Source organism: Heterodontus francisci, unplaced genomic scaffold (genome assembly GCF_036365525.1).
Source record: "Heterodontus francisci isolate sHetFra1 unplaced genomic scaffold, sHetFra1.hap1 HAP1_SCAFFOLD_786, whole genome shotgun sequence".
Taxonomy (NCBI): Eukaryota; Metazoa; Chordata; class Chondrichthyes; order Heterodontiformes; family Heterodontidae; genus Heterodontus; species Heterodontus francisci.
Window position 1 is genome coordinate 337,203 of NW_027142184.1, and position 23,854 is coordinate 361,056.

Consider the following 23,854-nt stretch of genomic DNA (forward strand, 5'->3'; position numbering starts at 1 on the left):
GGGCTGTGGTCACTGGTTGGTATGGGCCGTGGTCACTGGTTGGTATGGGCCGTGGTCACTTGTTGGTGTGGGCCGTGGTCACTGGCCGGTGTGGGCCGTGGTCACTGGCCGGTGTGGGCCGTGGTCACTGGCCGGTGTGGGCCGTGGTCACTGGCCGGTGTGGGCCGTGGTCACTGGCCGGTGTGGGCCGTGGTCACTGGCCGGTGTGGGCCGTGGTCACTGGTTGGTGTGGGCCGTGGTCACTGGTTGGTGTGGGCCGTGGTCACTGGCCGGTGTGGGCCGTGGTCACTGGTTGGTGCGGGCCGTGGTCACTGGCCGGTGTGTGCCGTGGTCACTGGCCGGTGTGTGCCGTGGTCACTGGCCGGTGTGGGCCGTGGTCACTGGCCGGTGTGGGCCGTGGTCACTGGCCGGAGTGGGCCGTGGTCACTGGCCGGCGTGGGCCGTGGTCACTGGCTGGCGTGGGCCATGGGCCGTGGTCACTGGCTGGCGTGGGCCGTGGTCACTGGTTGGCGTGGGCCGTGGTCACTGGTTGGCGTGGGCCGTGGTCAGTGGCTGGCGTGGGCCGTGATCAGTGGCTGGCGTGGGCCGTGGTCAGTGGCTGGCGTGGGCCGTGGTCAGTGGCTGGCGTGGGCCGTGGTCACTGGTTGGCGTGGGCCGTGGTCACTGGTTGGCGTGGGCCGTGGTCACTTGTTGGCGTGGGCCGTGGTCACTGGTTGGCGTGGGCCGTGGTCACTGGTTGGCGTGGGCCGTGGTCACTGGCCGGTGTGGGCCGTGGTCACTGGCCGGTGTGGGCCGTGGTCAATTGTTGGTGTGGGCCGTGGTCACTGGTTGGTATAGGCCGTGGTCACTTGTTGGTGTGGGCCGTGGTCACTGGCTGGTGTGGGCCGTGGTCACTGGCTGGTGTGGGCCGTGGTCACTGGCCGGTGTGGGCCGTGGTCACTGGTTGGTGTGGGCCGTGGTCACTGGTTGGTGTGGGCCGTGGTCACTGGCCGGTGTGGGCCGTGGTCACTGGCCGGTGTGGGCCGTGGTCACTGGCCGGTGTGGGCCGTGGTCACTGGTTGGTGCGGGCCGTGGTCACTGGCCGGTGTGTGCCGTGGTCACTGGCCGGTGTGTGCCGTGGTCACTGGCCGGTGTGTGCCGTGGTCACTGGCCGGTGTGTGCCGTGGTCACTGGCCGGTGTGTGCCGTGGTCACTGGCTGGTGTGGGCCGTGGTCACTGGCCGGCGTGGGCCGTGGTCACTGGCTGGCGTGGGCCATGGGCCGTGGTCACTGGCTGGCGTGGGCCGTGGTCACTGGCTGGCGTGGGCCGTGGTCACTGGCTGGCGTGGGCCGTGGTCAGTGGCTGGCGTGGGCCGTGGTCAGTGGCTGGCGTGGGCCGTGGTCAGTGGCTGGCGTGGGCCGTGGTCACTGGTTGGCGTGGGCCGTGGTCACTGGCCGGTGTGGGCCGTGGTCACTGGCCGGTGTGGGCCGTGGTCACTGGTTGGTGTGGGCCGTGGTCACTGGCCGGTGTGGGCCGTGGTCACTGGCCGGTGTGGGCCGTGGTCACTGGCCGGTGTGGGCCGAGGTCACTGGCCGGTGTGGGCCGTGGTCAATTGTTGGTGTGGGCCGTGGTCAATTGTTGGTGTGGGCCGTGGTCAATTGTTGGTGTGGGCCGTGGTCACTGGTTGGTATGGGCCGTGGTCACTGGTTGGTATGGGCCGTGGTCACTTGTTGGTGTGGGCCGTGGTCACTGGCCGGTGTGGGCCGTGGTCACTGGCCGGTGTGGGCCGTGGTCACTGTCCGGTGTGGGCCATGGTCACTGGCCGGTGTGGGCCGTGGTCACTGGCCGGTGTGGGCCGTGGTCACTGGTTGGTGTGGGCCGTGGTCACTGGCCGGTGTGGGCCGTGGTCACTGGTTGGTGCGGGCCGTGGTCACTGGCCGGTGTGTGCCGTGGTCACTGGCCGGTGTGTGCCGTGGTCACTGGCCGGTGTGTGCCGTGGTCACTGGCCGGTGTGGGCCGTGGTCACTGGCCGGAGTGGGCCGTGGTCACTGGCCGGAGTGGGCCGTGGTCACTGGCCGGCGTGGGCCGTGGTCACTGGCCGGCGTGGGCCGTGGTCACTGGCTGGCGTGGGCCATGGGCCGTGGTCACTGGCTGGCGTGGGCCGTGGTCACTGGCTGGCGTGGGCCGTGGTCACTGGTTGGCGTGGGCCGTGGTCACTGGCCGGTGTGGGCCGTGGTCACTGGCCGGTGTGGGCCGTGGTCACTGGTTGGTGTGGGCCGTGGTCACTGGTTGGCGTGGGCCGTGGTCACTGGTTGGCGTGGGCCGTGGTCACTGGCCGGTGTGGGCCGTGGTCACTGGTTGGTGTGGGCCGGGTACTCAGGACAATCTGTTTTTGTGGGTGTCCATACAGGAACTGTTGAGAGATTCTGTTTTGTAACATTCCGGTTGTAGGTTAGAAATGAAAATCACCAAAGGTTCGTGTGGAATGCCGCGACTCTCCTACACGGGCCGAGATGATCGACACTTCCTGCCCACTGGTCTTCACATCATTAAAACCGTTAACGGTAGGGCAACGTTTTATAATATAGTATGCAGGCTGGGTGTGGGTCATCCCTCTGTCAATGATCAGGAAAGCTCCCACTGTCAGTTAATGTGTAAAATTAACCCTGCACATTGATGAAAAAGAGTGTTAATGTTCCCTTTACACAAATAGTGAGCTGTAATATTCTCAACAGTGACAATGTGTCTCACACCTCTCATTGCACCGTGATCACACTGACTCACACCTCTCCCTTCACCGTGATCACACTGACTCACACCTCTCCCTTCACCGTGATCACAGTGACTCACACCTCTCCCTGCACCGTGATCACACTGACTCACACCTCTCCCTTCACCGTGATCACACTGACTCACACTTCTCCCTGCACCGTGTTCACACTGACTCACACCTCTCCCTGCACCGTGATCACACTGACTCACACCTCTCCCTTCACCGTGATCACACTGACTCACACCTCTCCCTTCACCGTGATCACACTGACTCACACCTCTCCCTTCACCGTGATCACACTGACTCACACTTCTCCCTGCACCGTGTTCACACTGACTCACACCTCTCCCTGCACCGTGATCACACTGACTCACACCTCTCCCTTCACCGTGATCACACTGACTCACACTTCTCCCTGCACCGTGTTCACACTGACTCACACCTCTCCCTGCACCGTGATCACACTGACTCACACCTCTCCCTTCAAAGTGATCACACTGACTCACACCTCTCCCTGCACTGTGATCACACTGACTCACACCTCTCCCTTCACTGTGATCACACTGACTCACACCTCTCCCTTCAACGTGATCACACTGACTCACACCTCTCCCTGCACCGTGTTCACACTGACTCACACCTCTCCCTGCACCGTGTTCACACTGACTCACACCTCTCCCTTCACCGTGTTCACACTGACTCACATCTCTCCCTTCACCGTGATCACACTGACTCGCACCTCTCCCTTCACCGTGATCACACTGACTCGCACCTCTCCCTTCACTGTGATCACACTGACTCACACCTCTCCCTTCACCGTGATCACACGGACTCACACCTCTCCCTTCACTGTGATCACACTGACTCACACCTCTCCCTGCAACGTGTTCACACAGACTTGCACCTCTCCCTTCACCGTGATCACACTGACTCACACCTCTCCCTTCACCGTGATCACACAGACTCACACCTCTCCCTTCACCGGGATCACACTGACTCACACCTCTCCCTGCACCGTGTTCACACTGACTCACACCTCTCCCTGCACGGTGTTCACACGGACGCACACCTCTCCCTTCACTGTGATCACACTGACTCACACCTCTCCCTGCACCGTGTTCACACTGACTCACACCTCTCCCTTCACCATGTTCACACTGACTCACACCTCTCCCTTCACCGTGATCACACTGACTCACACCTCTCCCTGCACCTTGTTCACACTGACTCACACCTCTCCCTGCACCGTGTTCACACGGACTTACACCTCTCGCTTCACCATGATCACACGGACTTACACCTCTCCCTTCACCGTGTTCGCACGGACTCACACCTCTCCCTGCACCATGTTCACACGGACTCACACCTCTCCCTTCACCGTGATAACACGGACTCACACCTCTCCCTTCACCGTGATCACACGGACTCACACCTCTCCCTTCACCGTGTTCACACTGACTCACACCTCTCCCTTCACCGTGATCACACTGACTCACACATCTCCCTTCACCGTGATCACACAGACTTACACCTCTCCCTTCACCGTGTTCACACTGACTCACACCTCTCCCTGCACCGTGTTCACACTGACTCACACCTCTCCCTTCACCGTGATGACACGGACTCACACCTCTCCCTTCACCGTGATCACACGGACTCACACCTCTCCCTTCACCGTGATGACACGGACTCACACCTCTCCCTTCACCGTGATCACACGGACTCACACCTCTCCCTTCACCGTGATCACACGGACTCACACCTCTCCCTTCACCGTGTTCACACTGACTCACACCTCTCCCTTCACCGTGATCACACTGACTCACACATCTCCCTTCACCGTGATCACACTGACTCACACCACTCCCTTCACCGTGATCACACTGACTCACACCTCTCCCTTCACTGTGATCACACTGACTCACACCTCTCCCTTCACCGTAATCACACGGACTCACACCTCTCCCTTCGCTGTGAACACACTGACTCACACCTCTCCCTGCACCGTGTTCACACTGACTCACACCTCTCCCTGCACCTTGTTCACACGGACTCACACCTCTCCCTGCACCGTGTTCACACTGACTCACACCTCTCCCTGCACCGTGATCACACTGACTCACACCTCTCCCTGCACCGTGATCACACTGACTCACACCTCTCCCTTCACCGTGATCACACTGACTCACACTTCTCCCTGCACCGTGTTCACACTGACTCACACCTCTCCCTGCACCGTGATCACACTGACTCACACCTCTCCCTTCAAAGTGATCACACTGACTCACACCTCTCCCTGCACTGTGATCACACTGACTCACACCTCTCCCTTCACTATGATCACACTGACTCACACCTCTCCCTTCAACGTGATCACACTGACTCACACCTCTCCCTGCACCGTGTTCACACTGACTCACACCTCTCCCTGCACCGTGTTCACACTGACTCACACCTCTCCCTTCACCGTGTTCACACTGACTCACATCTCTCCCTTCACCGTGATCACACTGACTCGCACCTCTCCCTTCACCGTGATCACACTGACTCACACCTCTCCCTTCACTGTGATCACACTGACTCACACCTCTCCCTTCACCGTGATCACACGGACTCACACCTCTCCCTTCACTGTGATCACACTGACTCACACCTCTCCCTGCAACGTGTTCACACAGACTTGCACCTCTCCCTTCACCGTGATCACACTGACTCACACCTCTCCCTTCACCGTGATCACACAGACTCACACCTCTCCCTTCACCGTGATCACACTGACTCACACCTCTCCCTGCACCGTGTTCACACTGACTCACACCTCTCCCTGCACGGTGTTCACACGGACTCACACCTCTCCCTTCACTGTGATCACACTGACTCACACCTCTCCCTGCACCGTGTTCACACTGACTCACACCTCTCCCTGCACCTTGTTCACACTGACTCACACCTCTCCCTTCACCATGTTCACACTGACTCACACCTCTCCCTTCACCGTGATCACACGGACTCACACCTCTCCCTTCACCGTGTTCACACTGACTCACACCTCTCCCTTCACCGTGATCACACTGACTCACACATCTCCCTTCACCGTGATCACACAGACTTACACCTCTCCCTTCACCGTGTTCACACTGACTCACACCTCTCCCTGCACCGTGTTCACACTGACTCACACCTCTCCCTTCACCGTGATGACACGGACTCACACCTCTCCCTTCACCGTGATCACACGGACTCACACCTCTCCCTTCACTGTGATGACACGGACTCACACCTCTCCCTTCACCGTGATCACACTGACTCGCACCTCTCCCTTCACCGTGATCACACTGACTCACACCTCTCCCTTCAAAGTGATCACACTGACTCACACCTCTCCCTGCACTGTGATCACACTGACTCACACCTCTCCCTTCACTGTGATCACACTGACTCACACCTCTCCCTTCAACGTGATCACACTGACTCACACCTCTCCCTGCACCGTGTTCACACTGACTCACACCTCTCCCTGCACCGTGTTCACACTGACTCACACCTCTCCCTTCACCGTGTTCACACTGACTCACATCTCTCCCTTCACCGTGATCACACTGACTCGCACCTCTCCCTTCACCGTGATCACACTGACTCGCACCTCTCCCTTCACTGTGATCACACTGACTCACACCTCTCCCTTCACCGTGATCACACGGACTCACACCTCTCCCTTCACTGTGATCACACTGACTCACACCTCTCCCTGCAACGTGTTCACACAGACTTGCACCTCTCCCTTCACCGTGATCACACTGACTCACACCTCTCCCTTCACCGTGATCACACAGACTCACACCTCTCCCTTCACCGGGATCACACTGACTCACACCTCTCCCTGCACCGTGTTCACACTGACTCACACCTCTCCCTGCACGGTGTTCACACGGACGCACACCTCTCCCTTCACTGTGATCACACTGACTCACACCTCTCCCTGCACCGTGTTCACACTGACTCACACCTCTCCCTTCACCATGTTCACACTGACTCACACCTCTCCCTTCACCGTAATCACACTGACTCACACCTCTCCCTGCACCTTGTTCACACTGACTCACACCTCTCCCTGCACCGTGTTCACACGGACTTACACCTCTCGCTTCACCATGATCACACGGACTTACACCTCTCCCTTCACCGTGTTCGCACGGACTCACACCTCTCCCTGCACCATGTTCACACGGACTCACACCTCTCCCTTCACCGTGATAACACGGACTCACACCTCTCCCTTCACCGTGATCACACGGACTCACACCTCTCCCTTCACCGTGTTCACACTGACTCACACCTCTCCCTTCACCGTGATCACACTGACTCACACATCTCCCTTCACCGTGATCACACAGACTTACACCTCTCCCTTCACCGTGTTCACACTGACTCACACCTCTCCCTGCACCGTGTTCACACTGACTCACACCTCTCCCTTCACCGTGATGACACGGACTCACACCTCTCCCTTCACCGTGATCACACGGACTCACACCTCTCCCTTCACCGTGATGACACGGACTCACACCTCTCCCTTCACCGTGATCACACGGACTCACACCTCTCCCTTCACCGTGATCACACGGACTCACACCTCTCCCTTCACCGTGTTCACACTGACTCACACATCTCCCTTCACCGTGATCACACTGACTCACACATCTCCCTTCACCGTGATCACACTGACTCACACCATTCCCTTCACCGTGATCACACTGACTCACACCTCTCCCTTCACTGTGATCACACTGACTCACACCTCTCCCTTCACCGTAATCACACGGACTCACACCTCTCCCTTCGCTGTGAACACACTGACTCACACCTCTCCCTGCACCGTGTTCACACTGACTCACACCTCTCCCTGCACCTTGTTCACACGGACTCACACCTCTCCCTGCACCGTGTTCACACTGACTCACACCTCTCCCTGCACCGTGATCACACTGACTCACACCTCTCCCTGCACCGTGATCACACTGACTCACACCTCTCCCTTCACCGTGATCACACTGACTCACACTTCTCCCTGCACCGTGTTCACACTGACTCACACCTCTCCCTGCACCGTGATCACACTGACTCACACCTCTCCCTTCAAAGTGATCACACTGACTCACACCTCTCCCTGCACTGTGATCACACTGACTCACACCTCTCCCTTCACTATGATCACACTGACTCACACCTCTCCCTTCAACGTGATCACACTGACTCACACCTCTCCCTGCACCGTGTTCACACTGACTCACACCTCTCCCTGCACCGTGTTCACACTGACTCACACCTCTCCCTTCACCGTGTTCACACTGACTCACATCTCTCCCTTCACCGTGATCACACTGACTCGCACCTCTCCCTTCACCGTGATCACACTGACTCACACCTCTCCCTTCACTGTGATCACACTGACTCACACCTCTCCCTTCACCGTGATCACACGGACTCACACCTCTCCCTTCACTGTGATCACACTGACTCACACCTCTCCCTGCAACGTGTTCACACAGACTTGCACCTCTCCCTTCACCGTGATCACACTGACTCACACCTCTCCCTTCACCGTGATCACACAGACTCACACCTCTCCCTTCACCGTGATCACACTGACTCACACCTCTCCCTGCACCGTGTTCACACTGACTCACACCTCTCCCTGCACGGTGTTCACACGGACTCACACCTCTCCCTTCACTGTGATCACACTGACTCACACCTCTCCCTGCACCGTGTTCACACTGACTCACACCTCTCCCTGCACCTTGTTCACACTGACTCACACCTCTCCCTTCACCATGTTCACACTGACTCACACCTCTCCCTTCACCGTGATCACACGGACTCACACCTCTCCCTTCACCGTGTTCACACTGACTCACACCTCTCCCTTCACCGTGATCACACTGACTCACACATCTCCCTTCACCGTGATCACACAGACTTACACCTCTCCCTTCACCGTGTTCACACTGACTCACACCTCTCCCTGCACCGTGTTCACACTGACTCACACCTCTCCCTTCACCGTGATGACACGGACTCACACCTCTCCCTTCACCGTGATCACACGGACTCACACCTCTCCCTTCACTGTGATGACACGGACTCACACCTCTCCCTTCACCGTGATCACACGGACTCACACCTCTCCCTTCACCGTGATCACACGGACTCACACCTCTCCCTTCACCGTGTTCACACTGACTCACACCTCTCCCTTCACCGTGATCACACTGACTCACACATCTCCCTTCACCGTGATCACACTGACTCACACCACTCCCTTCACCGTGATCACACTGACTCACACCTCTCCCTTCACTGTGATCACACTGACTCACACCTCTCCCTTCACCGTAATCACACGGACTCACACCTCTCCCTTCGCTGTGAACACACTGACTCACACCTCTCCCTGCACCGTGTTCACACTGACTCACACCTCTCCCTGCACCTTGTTCACACGGACTCACACCTCTCCCTGCACCGTGTTCACACTGACTCACACCTCTCCCTGCACCGTGATCACACTGACTCACACCTCTCCCTGCACCGTGATCACACTGACTCACACCTCTCCCTTCACCGTGATCACACTGACTCACACTTCTCCCTGCACCGTGTTCACTCTGACTCACACCTCTCCCTGCACCGTGATCACACTGACTCACACCTCTCCCTTCAAAGTGATCACACTGACTCACACCTCTCCCTGCACTGTGATCACACTGACTCACACCTCTCCCTTCACTGTGATCACACTGACTCACACCTCTCCCTTCAACGTGATCACACTGACTCACACCTCTCCCTGCACCGTGTTCACACTGACTCACACCTCTCCCTGCACCGTGTTCACACTGACTCACACCTCTCCCTTCACCGTGTTCACACTGACTCACATCTCTCCCTTCACCGTGATCACACTGACTCGCACCTCTCCCTTCACCGTGATCACACTGACTCACACCTCTCCCTTCACTGTGATCACACTGACTCACACCTCTCCCTTCACCGTGATCACACGGACTCACACCTCTCCCTTCACTGTGATCACACTGACTCACACCTCTCCCTGCAACGTGTTCACACAGACTTGCACCTCTCCCTTCACCGTGATCACACTGACTCACACCTCTCCCTTCACCGTGATCACACAGACTCACACCTCTCCCTTCACCGTGATCACACTGACTCACACCTCTCCCTGCACCGTGTTCACACTGACTCACACCTCTCCCTGCACGGTGTTCACACGGACTCACACCTCTCCCTTCACTGTGATCACACTGACTCACACCTCTCCCTGCACCGTGTTCACACTGACTCACACCTCTCCCTGCACCTTGTTCACACTGACTCACACCTCTCCCTTCACCATGTTCACACTGACTCACACCTCTCCCTTCACCGTGATCACACTGACTCACACCTCTCCCTGCACCTTGTTCACACTGACTCACACCTCTCCCTGCACCGTGTTCACACGGACTTACACCTCTCGCTTCACCGTGATCGCACGGACTTACACCTCTCCCTTCACCGTGTTCGCACGGACTCACACCTCTCCCTGCACCGTGTTCACACGGACTCACACCTCTCCCTTCACCGTGATAACACGGACTCACACCTCTCCCTTCACCGTGATCACACGGACTCACACCTCTCCCTTCACCGTGTTCACACTGACTCACACCTCTCCCTTCACCGTGTTCACACTGACTCACACCTCTCCCTTCACCGTGATCACACTGACTCACACATCTCCCTTGACCGTGATCACACAGACTTACACCTCTCCCTTCACCGTGTTCACACTGACTCACACCTCTCCCTGCACCGTGTTCACACTGACTCACACCTCTCCCTTCACCGTGATGACACGGACTCACACCTCTCCCTTCACCGTGATCACACGGACTCACACCTCTCCCTTCACCGTGATGACACGGACTCACACCTCTCCCTTCACCGTGATCACACGGACTCACACCTCTCCCTTCACCGTGATCACACGGACTCACACCTCTCCCTTCACCGTGTTCACACTGACTCACACCTCTCCCTTCACCGTGATCACACTGACTCACACATCTCCCTTCACCGTGATCACACTGACTCACACCACTCCCTTCACCGTGATCACACTGACTCACACCTCTCCCTTCACTGTGATCACACTGACTCACACCTCTCCCTTCACCGTAATCACACGGACTCACAGCTCTCCCTTCGCTGTGAACACACTGACTCACACCTCTCCCTGCACCGTGTTCACACTGACTCACACCTCTCCCTGCACCTTGTTCACACGGACTCACACCTCTCCCTGCACTGTGTTCACACTGACTCACAACTCTCCCTGCACCTTGTTCACACTGACTCACACCTCTCCCTTCACCGTGATCACACTGACTCACACCTCTCCCTTCACCGTGATCACACTGACTCACACCTCTCCCTGCACCTTGTTCACACTGACTCACACCTCTCCCTGCACCGTGTTCACACAGACTTAAACCTCTCGCTTCACCGTGTTCACACGGACTTACACCTCTCCCTTCACCGTGTTCACACGGACTCACACCTCTCCCCGCACCGTGTTCACACGGACTCACACCTCTCCCTTCACCGTGATAACACGGACTCACACCTCTCCCTTCACCGTGATCACACGGACTCACACCTTTCCCTTCACCGTGTTCACACTGACTCACACCTCTCCCTTCACCGTGATCACACTGACTCACACATCTCCCTTCACCGTGATCGCACAGACTTACACCTCTCCCTTCACCGTGTTCACACTGACTCACACCTCTCCCTGCACCGTGTTCACACTGACACACAGCTCTCCCTTCACCGTGATGACACGGACTCACACCTCTCCCTTCACCGTGATCACACGGACTCACACCTCTCCCTTCACCGTGTTCACACTGACTCACACCTCTCCCTTCACCGTGATCACACTGACTCACACATCTCCCTTTACCGTGATCACACTGACTCACACCTCTCCCTTCAACGTGATCACACTGACTCACACCTCTCCCTTCACTGTGATCACACTGACTCACACCTCTCCCTTCACCGTGATCACACGGACTCACACCTCTCCCTTCACCGTGTTCACACTGACTCACACCTCTCCCTGTACCGTGTTCACACTGACTCACACCTCTCCCTGCACCTTGTTCACACGGACTCACACCTCTCCCTGCCCCGTGTTCACACTGACTCACACCTCTCCCTTCACCGTAATCACACGGACTTACACCTCTCCCTTCACCGTGTTCACACGGACTCACACCTCTCCCTGCACCGTGTTCACACGGACTCACACCTCTCCCTTCACCGTGATAACACGGACTCACACCTCTCCCTTCACCGTGATCACACGGACTCACACCTCTCCCTTCACCGTGTTCACACTGACTCACACCTCTCCCTTCACCGTGATCACACTGATTCACACCTCTCCCTTCACCGTGATCACACTGACTCACACATCTCCCTTCACCGTGTTCACACGGACTCACACCTCTCCCTTCACCGTGTTCACACTGACTCACACCTCTCCCTTCACCGTCTTCACACTGACTCACACCTCTCCCTTCACCGTGATCACACTGACTCACACATCTCCCTTCACCGTGATCACACAGACTTACACCTCTCCCTTAACCGTGTTCACACTGACTCACACCTCTCCCTGCACCGTGTTCACACTGACTCACACCTCTCCCTTCACCGTGATGACACGGACTCACACCTCTCCCTTCACCGTGATGACACGGACACACACCTCTCCCTTCACCGTGATGACACGGACTCACACCTCTCCCTACACCGTGATCACACGGACTCACACCTCTCCCTTGACCGTGTTCACACTGACTCACACCTCTCCCTTCACCGTGATCACACTGACTCACACATCTCCCTTCACCGTGTTCACACTGACTGACACCTCTCCCTTCACCGTGATCACACTGACTCACACCACTCCCTTCACCGTGATCACACTGACTCACACCTCTCCCTTCACCGTGATCACACGGACTCACACCTCTCCCTTCACCGTGTTCACACTGACTCAACCTCTCCCTTCACCGTGTTCACACTGACTCACACCTCTGCCTGCACCGTGATCACACGGACTCACACCTCTCCCTTCACCGTGATCACACGGACTCACACCTCTCCCTACACCGTGATCACACGGACTCACACCTCTCCCTTCACCGTGATCACACAGACTCACACCCTCCCTTCACTGTGAATACACTGACTCACACCTCTCCCTGCACCGTGTTCACACTGACTCACACCTCTCCCTGCACCGTGTTCACACTGACTCACACCTCTCCCTGCACCTTGTTCACACTGAGTCACACCTCTCCCTTCACCGTGTTCACACTGACTGACACCTCTCCCTTCACCGTGATCACACTGACTCACACCACTCCCTTCACCGTGATCACACTGACTCACACCTCTCCCTTCACCGTGATCACACTGACTCACACCTCTCCCTTCACCGTGTTCACACTGACTCACACCTCTCCCTGCACTTTGTTCACACTGACTCACACCTCTCCCTGCACCGTGTTCACACTGACTCACACCTCTCCCTTCCCCGTGATCACACGGACTCACACCTCTCCCTTCCCCGTGATCACACGGACTCACACCTCTCCCTTCACCGTGATCACACTGACTCACACCTCTCCCTGCACTGTGTTCACACTGACTCACACCTCTCCCTGCACCGTGTTCACACGGACTCACACCTCTCCCTTCACTGTGATCACACTGACTCACACCTCTCCCTGTACCTTGTTCACACTGACTCACACCTCTCCCTTCACCGTGTTCACACTGACTCACACCTCTCCCTTCACCGTGATCACACTGACTCACACCTCTCCCTTCACCGTGATCACACTGACTCACACCTCTCCCTTCACCGTGATCACACTGACTCACACCTCTCCCTTCTCTGTGATCACACTGAATCACGCCTCTCCTTTCACCGTGATCACACTGACTCACACCTCTCCCTTCACCGTGATCACACTGACTCATACCTCTCCCTGCACCGTGTTCACACTGACTCACACCTCTCCCTGCACCGTGTTCACACTGACTCACACCTCTCCCTGCACCGTGTTCACACTGACTCACACCTCTCCCTGCACCGTGTTCACACTGACTCACACCTCTCCCTGCACCGTGTTCACACGTACTCACACCTCTCCCTGCACCGTGTTCACACTGACTCACACCTCTCCCTGCACCGTGTTCACACTGACTCACACCTCTCCCTGCACCGTGTTCACACGGACTCACACCTCTCCCTGCACCGTGTTCACACCTCTCCCTGCACCTTTTTCTCACTGACTCACACCTCTCCCTGCACCGTGTTCACACTGACTCACACCCCTCCCTGCACCGTGTTCACACGGACTCACACCTCTCCCTTCACTGTGATCACACTGACTCACACCTCTCCCTGCACCGTGTTAACACTGACTCACACCTCTCCCTGCACCTTGTTCACACTGACTCACACCTCTCCCTTCACCATGTTCACACTGACTCACACCTCTCCCTTCACCATGTTCACACTGACTCACACCTCTCCCTTCACCGTGATCACACTGACTCACACCTCTCCCTTCACCGTGATCACACTGACTCACACCTCTCCCTTCACCGTGTTCACACTGACTCACACCTCTCCCTGCACCGTGTTCACACTGACTCACACCTCTCCCTTCACCGTGATGACACGGACTCACACCTCTCCCTTCACCGTGATCACACGGACTCACACCTCTCCCTTCACTGTGATGACACGGACTCACACCTCTCCCTTCACCGTGATCACACGGACTCACACCTCTCCCTTCACCGTGATCACACGGACTCACACCTCTCCCTTCACCGTGTTCACACTGACTCACACCTCTCCCTTCACCGTGATCACACTGACTCACACATCTCCCTTCACCGTGATCACACTGACTCACACCACTCCCTTCACCGTGATCACACTGACTCACACCTCTCCCTTCACTGTGATCACACTGACTCACACCTCTCCCTTCACCGTAATCACACGGACTCACACCTCTCCCTTCGCTGTGAACACACTGACTCACACCTCTCCCTGCACCGTGTTCACACTGACTCACACCTCTCCCTGCACCTTGTTCACACGGACTCACACCTCTCCCTGCACCGTGTTCACACTGACTCACACCTCTCCCTGCACCGTGATCACACTGACTCACACCTCTCCCTGCACCGTGATCACACTGACTCACACCTCTCCCTTCACCGTGATCACACTGACTCACACTTCTCCCTGCACCGTGTTCACACTGACTCACACCTCTCCCTGCACCGTGATCACACTGACTCACACCTCTCCCTTCAAAGTGATCACACTGACTCACACCTCTCCCTGCACTGTGATCACACTGACTCACACCTCTCCCTTCACTGTGATCACACTGACTCACACCTCTCCCTTCAACGTGATCACACTGACTCACACCTCTCCCTGCACCGTGTTCACACTGACTCACACCTCTCCCTGCACCGTGTTCACACTGACTCACACCTCTCCCTTCACCGTGTTCACACTGACTCACATCTCTCCCTTCACCGTGATCACACTGACTCGCACCTCTCCCTTCACCGTGATCACACTGACTCACACCTCTCCCTTCACTGTGATCACACTGACTCACACCTCTCCCTTCACCGTGATCACACGGACTCACACCTCTCCCTTCACTGTGATCACACTGACTCACACCTCTCCCTGCAACGTGTTCACACAGACTTGCACCTCTCCCTTCACCGTGATCACACTGACTCACACCTCTCCCTTCACCGTGATCACACAGACTCACACCTCTCCCTTCACCGTGATCACACTGACTCACACCTCTCCCTGCACCGTGTTCACACTGACTCACACCTCTCCCTGCACGGTGTTCACACGGACTCACACCTCTCCCTTCACTGTGATCACACTGACTCACACCTCTCCCTGCACCGTGTTCACACTGACTCACACCTCTCCCTGCACCTTGTTCACACTGACTCACACCTCTCCCTTCACCATGTTCACACTGACTCACACCTCTCCCTTCACCGTGATCACACTGACTCACACCTCTCCCTGCACCTTGTTCACACTGACTCACACCTCTCCCTGCACCGTGTTCACACGGACTTACACCTCTCGCTTCACCGTGATCGCACGGACTTACACCTCTCCCTTCACCGTGTTCGCACGGACTCACACCTCTCCCTGCACCGTGTTCACACGGACTCACACCTCTCCCTTCACCGTGATAACACGGACTCACACCTCTCCCTTCACCGTGATCACACGGACTCACACCTCTCCCTTCACCGTGTTCACACTGACTCACACCTCTCCCTTCACCGTGTTCACACTGACTCACACCTCTCCCTTCACCGTGATCACACTGACTCACACATCTCCCTTGACCGTGATCACACAGACTTACACCTCTCCCTTCACCGTGTTCACACTGACTCACACCTCTCCCTGCACCGTGTTCACACTGACTCACACCTCTCCCTTCACCGTGATGACACGGACTCACACCTCTCCCTTCACCGTGATCACACGGACTCACACCTCTCCCTTCACCGTGATGACACGGACTCACACCTCTCCCTTCACCGTGATCACACGGACTCACACCTCTCCCTTCACCGTGATCACACGGACTCACACCTCTCCCTTCACCGTGTTCACACTGACTCACACCTCTCCCTTCACCGTGATCACACTGACTCACACATCTCCCTTCACCGTGATCACACTGACTCACACCACTCCCTTCACCGTGATCACACTGACTCACACCTCTCCCTTCACTGTGATCACACTGACTCACACCTCTCCCTTCACCGTAATCACACGGACTCACAGCTCTCCCTTCGCTGTGAACACACTGACTCACACCTCTCCCTGCACCGTGTTCACACTGACTCACACCTCTCCCTGCACCTTGTTCACACGGACTCACACCTCTCCCTGCACTGTGTTCACACTGACTCACAACTCTCCCTGCACCTTGTTCACACTGACTCACACCTCTCCCTTCACCGTGATCACACTGACTCACACCTCTCCCTTCACCGTGATCACACTGACTCACACCTCTCCCTGCACCTTGTTCACACTGACTCACACCTCTCCCTGCACCGTGTTCACACAGACTTAAACCTCTCGCTTCACCGTGTTCACACGGACTTACACCTCTCCCTTCACCGTGTTCACACGGACTCACACCTCTCCCCGCACCGTGTTCACACGGACTCACACCTCTCCCTTCACCGTGATAACACGGACTCACACCTCTCCCTTCACCGTGATCACACGGACTCACACCTTTCCCTTCACCGTGTTCACACTGACTCACACCTCTCCCTTCACCGTGATCACACTGACTCACACATCTCCCTTCACCGTGATCGCACAGACTTACACCTCTCCCTTCACCGTGTTCACACTGACTCACACCTCTCCCTGCACCGTGTTCACACTGACACACAGCTCTCCCTTCACCGTGATGACACGGACTCACACCTCTCCCTTCACCGTGATCACACGGACTCACACCTCTCCCTTCACCGTGTTCACACTGACTCACACCTCTCCCTTCACCGTGATCACACTGACTCACACATCTCCCTTTACCGTGATCACACTGACTCACACCTCTCCCTTCAACGTGATCACACTGACTCACACCTCTCCCTTCACTGTGATCACACTGACTCACACCTCTCCCTTCACCGTGATCACACGGACTCACACCTCTCCCTTCACCGTGTTCACACTGACTCACACCTCTCCCTGTACCGTGTTCACACTGACTCACACCTCTCCCTGCACCTTGTTCACACGGACTCACACCTCTCCCTGCCCCGTGTTCACACTGACTCACACCTCTCCCTTCACCGTAATCACACGGACTTACACCTCTCCCTTCACCGTGTTCACACGGACTCACACCTCTCCCTGCACCGTGTTCACACGGACTCACACCTCTCCCTTCACCGTGATAACACGGACTCACACCTCTCCCTTCACCGTGATCACACGGACTCACACCTCTCCCTTCACCGTGTTCACACTGACTCACACCTCTCCCTTCACCGTGATCACACTGATTCACACCTCTCCCTTCACCGTGATCACACTGACTCACACATCTCCCTTCACCGTGTTCACACGGACTCACACCTCTCCCTTCACCGTGTTCACACTGACTCACACCTCTCCCTTCACCGTCTTCACACTGACTCACACCTCTCCCTTCACCGTGATCACACTGACTCACACATCTCCCTTCACCGTGATCACACAGACTTACACCTCTCCCTTAACCGTGTTCACACTGACTCACACCTCTCCCTGCACCGTGTTCACACTGACTCACACCTCTCCCTTCACCGTGATGACACGGACTCACACCTCTCCCTTCACCGTGATGACACGGACACACACCTCTCCCTTCACCGTGATGACACGGACTCACACCTCTCCCTACACCGTGATCACACGGACTCACACCTCTCCCTTGACCGTGTTCACACTGACTCACACCTCTCCCTTCACCGTGATCACACTGACTCACACATCTCCCTTCACCGTGTTCACACTGACTGACACCTCTCCCTTCACCGTGATCACACTGACTCACACCACTCCCTTCACCGTGATCACACTGACTCACACCTCTCCCTTCACCGTGATCACACGGACTCACACCTCTCCCTTCACCGTGTTCACACTGACTCAACCTCTCCCTTCACCGTGTTCACACTGACTCACACCTCTGCCTGCACCGTGATCACACGGACTCACACCTCTCCCTTCACCGTGATCACACGGACTCACACCTCTCCCTACACCGTGATCACACGGACTCACACCTCTCCCTTCACCGTGATCACACAGACTCACACCTCTCCCTTCACTGTGAATACACTGACTCACACCTCTCCCTGCACCGTGTTCACACTGACTCACACCTCTCCCTGCACCGTGTTCACACTGACTCACACCTCTCCCTGCACCTTGTTCACACTGAGTCACACCTCTCCCTTCACCGTGTTCACACTGACTGACACCTCTCCCTTCACCGTGATCACACTGACTCACACCACTCCCTTCACCGTGATCACACTGAGTCACACCACTCCCTTCACCGTGATCACACTGAGTCACACCTCTCCCTTCACCGTGATCACACTGACTCACACCTCTCCCTTCACCGTGTTCACACTGACTCACACCTCTCCCTGCACTTTGTTCACACTGACTCACACCTCTCCCTGCACCGTGTTCACACTGACTCACACCTCTCCCTTCCCCGTGATCACACGGACTCACACCTCTCCCTTCCCCGTGATCACACGGACTCACACCTCTCCCTTCACCGTGATCACACTGACTCACACCTCTCCCTGCACTGTGTTCACACTGACTCACACCTCTCCCTGCACCGTGTTCACACGGACTCACACCTCTCCCTTCACTGTGATCACACTGACTCACACCTCTCCCTGTACCTTGTTCACACTGACTCACACCTCTCCCTTCACCGTGTTCACACTGACTCACACCTCTGCCTGCACCGTGATCACACGGACTCACACCTCTCCCTTCACCGTGATCACACGGACTCACACCTCTCCCTACACCGTGATCACACGGACTCACACCTCTCCCTTCACCGTGATCACACAGACTCACACCTCTCCCTTCACTGTGAATACACTGACTCACACCTCTCCCTGCACCGTGTTCACACTGACTCACACCTCTCCCTGCACCGTGTTCACACTGACTCACACCTCTCCCTGCACCTTGTTCACACTGAGTCACACCTCTCCCTTCACCGTGTTCACACTGACTGACACCTCTCCCTTCACCGTGATCACACTGACTCACACCACTCCCTTCACCGTGATCACACTGAGTCACACCTCTCCCTTCACCGTGATCACACTGACTCACACCTCTCCCTTCACCGTGTTCACACTGACTCACACCTCTCCCTGCACTTTGTTCACACTGACTCACACCTCTCCCTGCACCGTGTTCACACTGACTCACACCTCTCCCTTCCCCGTGATCACACGGACTCACACCTCTCCCTTCCCCGTGATCACACGGACTCACACCTCTCCCTTCACCGTGATCACACTGACTCACACCTCTCCCTGCACTGTGTTCACACTGACTCACACCTCTCCCTGCACCGTGTTCACACGGACTCACACCTCTCCCTTCACTGTGATCACACTGACTCACACCTCTCCCTGTACCTTGTTCACACTGACTCACACCTCTCCCTTCACCGTGTTCACACTGACTCACACCTCTCCCTTCACCGTGATCACACTGACTCACACCTCTCCCTTCACCGTGATCACACTGACTCACACCTCTCCCTTCACCGTGATCACACTGACTCACACCTCTCCCTTCTCTGTGATCACACTGAATCACGCCTCTCCTTTCACCGTGATCACACTGACTCACACCTCTCCCTTCACCGTGATCACACTGACTCATACCTCTCCCTGCACCGTGTTCACACTGACTCACACCTCTCCCTGCACCGTGTTCACACTGACTCACACCTCTCCCTGCACCGTGTTCACACTGACTCACACCTCTCCCTGCACCGTGTTCACACTGACTCACACCTCTCCCTGCACCGTGTTCACACGTACTCACACCTCTCCCTGCACCGTGTTCACACTGACTCACACCTCTCCCTGCACCGTGTTCACACTGACTCACACCTCTCCCTGCACCGTGTTCACACGGACTCACACCTCTCCCTGCACCGTGTTCACACCTCTCCCTGCACCTTTTTCTCACTGACTCACACCTCTCCCTGCACCGTGTTCACACTGACTCACACCCCTCCCTGCACCGTGTTCACACGGACTCACACCTCTCCCTTCACTGTGATCACACTGACTCACACCTCTCCCTGCACCGTGTTAACACTGACTCACACCTCTCCCTGCACCTTGTTCACACTGACTCACACCTCTCCCTTCACCATGTTCACACTGACTCACACCTCTCCCTTCACCATGTTCACACTGACTCACACCTCTCCCTTCACCGTGATCACACTGACTCACACCTCTCCCTTCACCGTGATCACACTGACTCACACCTCTCCCTTCACCGTGTTCGCACGGACTCACACCTCTCCCTGCACCGTGTTCACACGGACTTACACCTCTCCCTTCACCGTGATCACATGGACTCACACCTCTCCCTTCACCATGTTCACACTGACTCACACCTCTCCCTTCACCGTGATCACACTGACTCACACATCTCCCTTCACCGTGATCACACAGACTTACACCTCTCCCTTCACCGTGTTCACACTGACTCACACCTCTCCCTGCACCGTGTTCACACTGACTCACACCTCTCCCTTCACCGTGATCACACGGACTCACACCTCTCCCTTCACCGTGTTCACACTGACTCACACCTCTCCCTGCACCGTGTTCACACGGACTCACACCTCTCCCTGCACCTTGTTCACACGGACTCACACCTCTCCCTGCACCGTGTTCACACTGACTCACACCTCTCCCTTCACCGTATTCACACGGACTTACACCTCTCCCTGCACCGTGTTCACACGGTCTCACACCTCTCCCTGCACCGTGTTCACACGGACTCACACCTCTCCCTTCACCGTGATAACACGGACTCACACCTCTCCCTTCACCGTGATCACACGGACTCACACCTCTCCCTTCACCGTGTTCACACTGACTCACACCTCTCCCTTCACCGTGATCACACTGACTCACACATCTCCCTTCACCGTGATCACACGGACTCACACCTCTCCCTTCACCGTGTTCACACTGACTCACACCTCTCCCTTCACCGTGATCACACTGACTCACACATCTCCCTTCACCGTGATCACACAGACTTACACCTCTCCCTTCACCGTGTTCACACTGACTCACAACTCTCCCTGCACCGTGTTCACACTGACTCACACCTCTCCCTTCACCGTGATGACACGGACTCACACCTCTCCCTTCAGCGTGATCACACGGACTCACACCTCTCCCTTCACCGTGATCACACGGACTCACACCTCTCCCTTCACCGTGTTTACACTGACTCACACCTCTCCCTTCACCGTGATCACACTGACTCACACATCTCCCTTCACCGTGATCACACTGACTCACACCTCTCCCTTCACTGTGATCACACTGACTCACACCTCTCCCTTCACCGTGATCACACGGACTCACACCTCTCCCTTCACTGTGAACACAATGACTCACACCTCTCCCTGCACCGTGTTCACACTGACTCACACCTCTCCCTGCACCTTGTTCACACTGACTCACACCTCTCCCTTCACCGTGTTCACACTGACTAACACCTCTCCCTTCACCGTGATCACACTGACTCACACCACTCCCTTCACCGTGATCACACTGACTCACACCTCTCCCTTCACCGTGATCACACTGACTCACACCTCTCCCTTCACCGTGTTCACACTGACTCACACCTCTCCCTTCACCGTGTTCACACTGACTCACACCTCTCCCTTCACCGTGATCACACGGACTCACACCTCTCCCTTCCCCGTGATCACACGGACTCACACCTCTCCCTTCACCGTGATCACACTGACTCACACCTCTCCCTGCACCGTGTTCACACTGACTCACACCTCTCCCTGCACCGTGTTCACACGGACTCACACCTCTCCCTTCACTGTGATCACACTCACTCACACCTCTCCCTGCACCTTGTTCACACTGACTCACACCTCTCCCTGCACCTTGTTCACACTGACTCACACCTCTCCCTTCACCGTGTTCACACTGACTCACACCTCTCCCTTCACCGTGATCACACTGACTCACACCTCTCCCTTCACCGTGATCACACTGACTCACACCTCTCCCTTCACCGTGATCACACTGACTCACACCTCTCCCTTCTCTGTGATCACACTGAATCACGCCTCTCCTTTCACCGTGATCACACTGACTCACACCTCTCCCTGCACTGTGTGCACACGGACTCACACCTGTCCCTGATGGCTGACCGTGATCACACTGACTCACACCTCTCCCTTCACCGTGATCACACTGACTCATACCTCTCCCTGCACCGTGTTCACACTGACTCACACCTCTCCCTGTACCGTGTTCACACGGACTCACACCTCTCCCTGCACCGTTTTCACACTGACTCACACCTCTCCCTGCACCGTGTTCACATGGACTCACACCTCTTCCTGCACCGTGATCACACTGACTCACACCTGTCACTTCACCGTGATCACACTGACTCACACCTCTCCCTTCACCGTGTTCACACGCACTCACACCTCTCCCTGCACCGTGGTCACACTGACTCACACCTCTCCCTGTGCCGTGTTCACACAGACTTACACCTCTCCCTGCTCTGTGATCACACTGACTCACACCTCTCCCTTTGTCGTGTTCACACTGACTCATATCTCTCCCTTCACCGTGTTCACACAGACTTACACCTCTCCCTGATGGCTGACCGTGTTCACACTGACTCACACCTCTCCCTGCACCGTGTTCACACTGACTCATACCTCTCCCTTCACCGTGATGACACGGACTCACACCTCTCCCTTCACCGTGATCACACGGACTCACACCTCTCCCTTCACCGTGTTCACACTGACTCACACCTCTCCCTTCACCGTGATCACACTGACTCACACGTCTCCCTTCACCGTGATCACACTGACTCACACCTCTCCCTTCACCGTGATCACACGGACTCACACCTCTCCCTTCACTGTGATCACCCTGACTCACACCTCTCCCTTCACCGTGATCACACGGACTCACACCTCTCCCTTCACTGTGAACACACTGACTCACACCTCTCCCTGCACCTTGTTCACACGGATTCACACCTCTCCCTGCACC

General features: G+C 56.5%; 1 protein-coding gene across 2 annotated transcripts in view; it reads left to right on the plus strand.

Moving 5' to 3' along the window:
- Positions 1–23,854, plus strand: part of cmtr1 (cap methyltransferase 1) — a 224,636-nt gene that overhangs the window by 154,231 nt on the left and 46,551 nt on the right. For both annotated transcript variants that reach the window (XM_068028382.1, XM_068028383.1), the window contains one exon: positions 2,431–2,543. In XM_068028382.1, the coding sequence (XP_067884483.1) occupies positions 2,431–2,543 (113 nt within the window). The remainder of the gene's footprint in view (positions 1–2,430; positions 2,544–23,854) is intronic.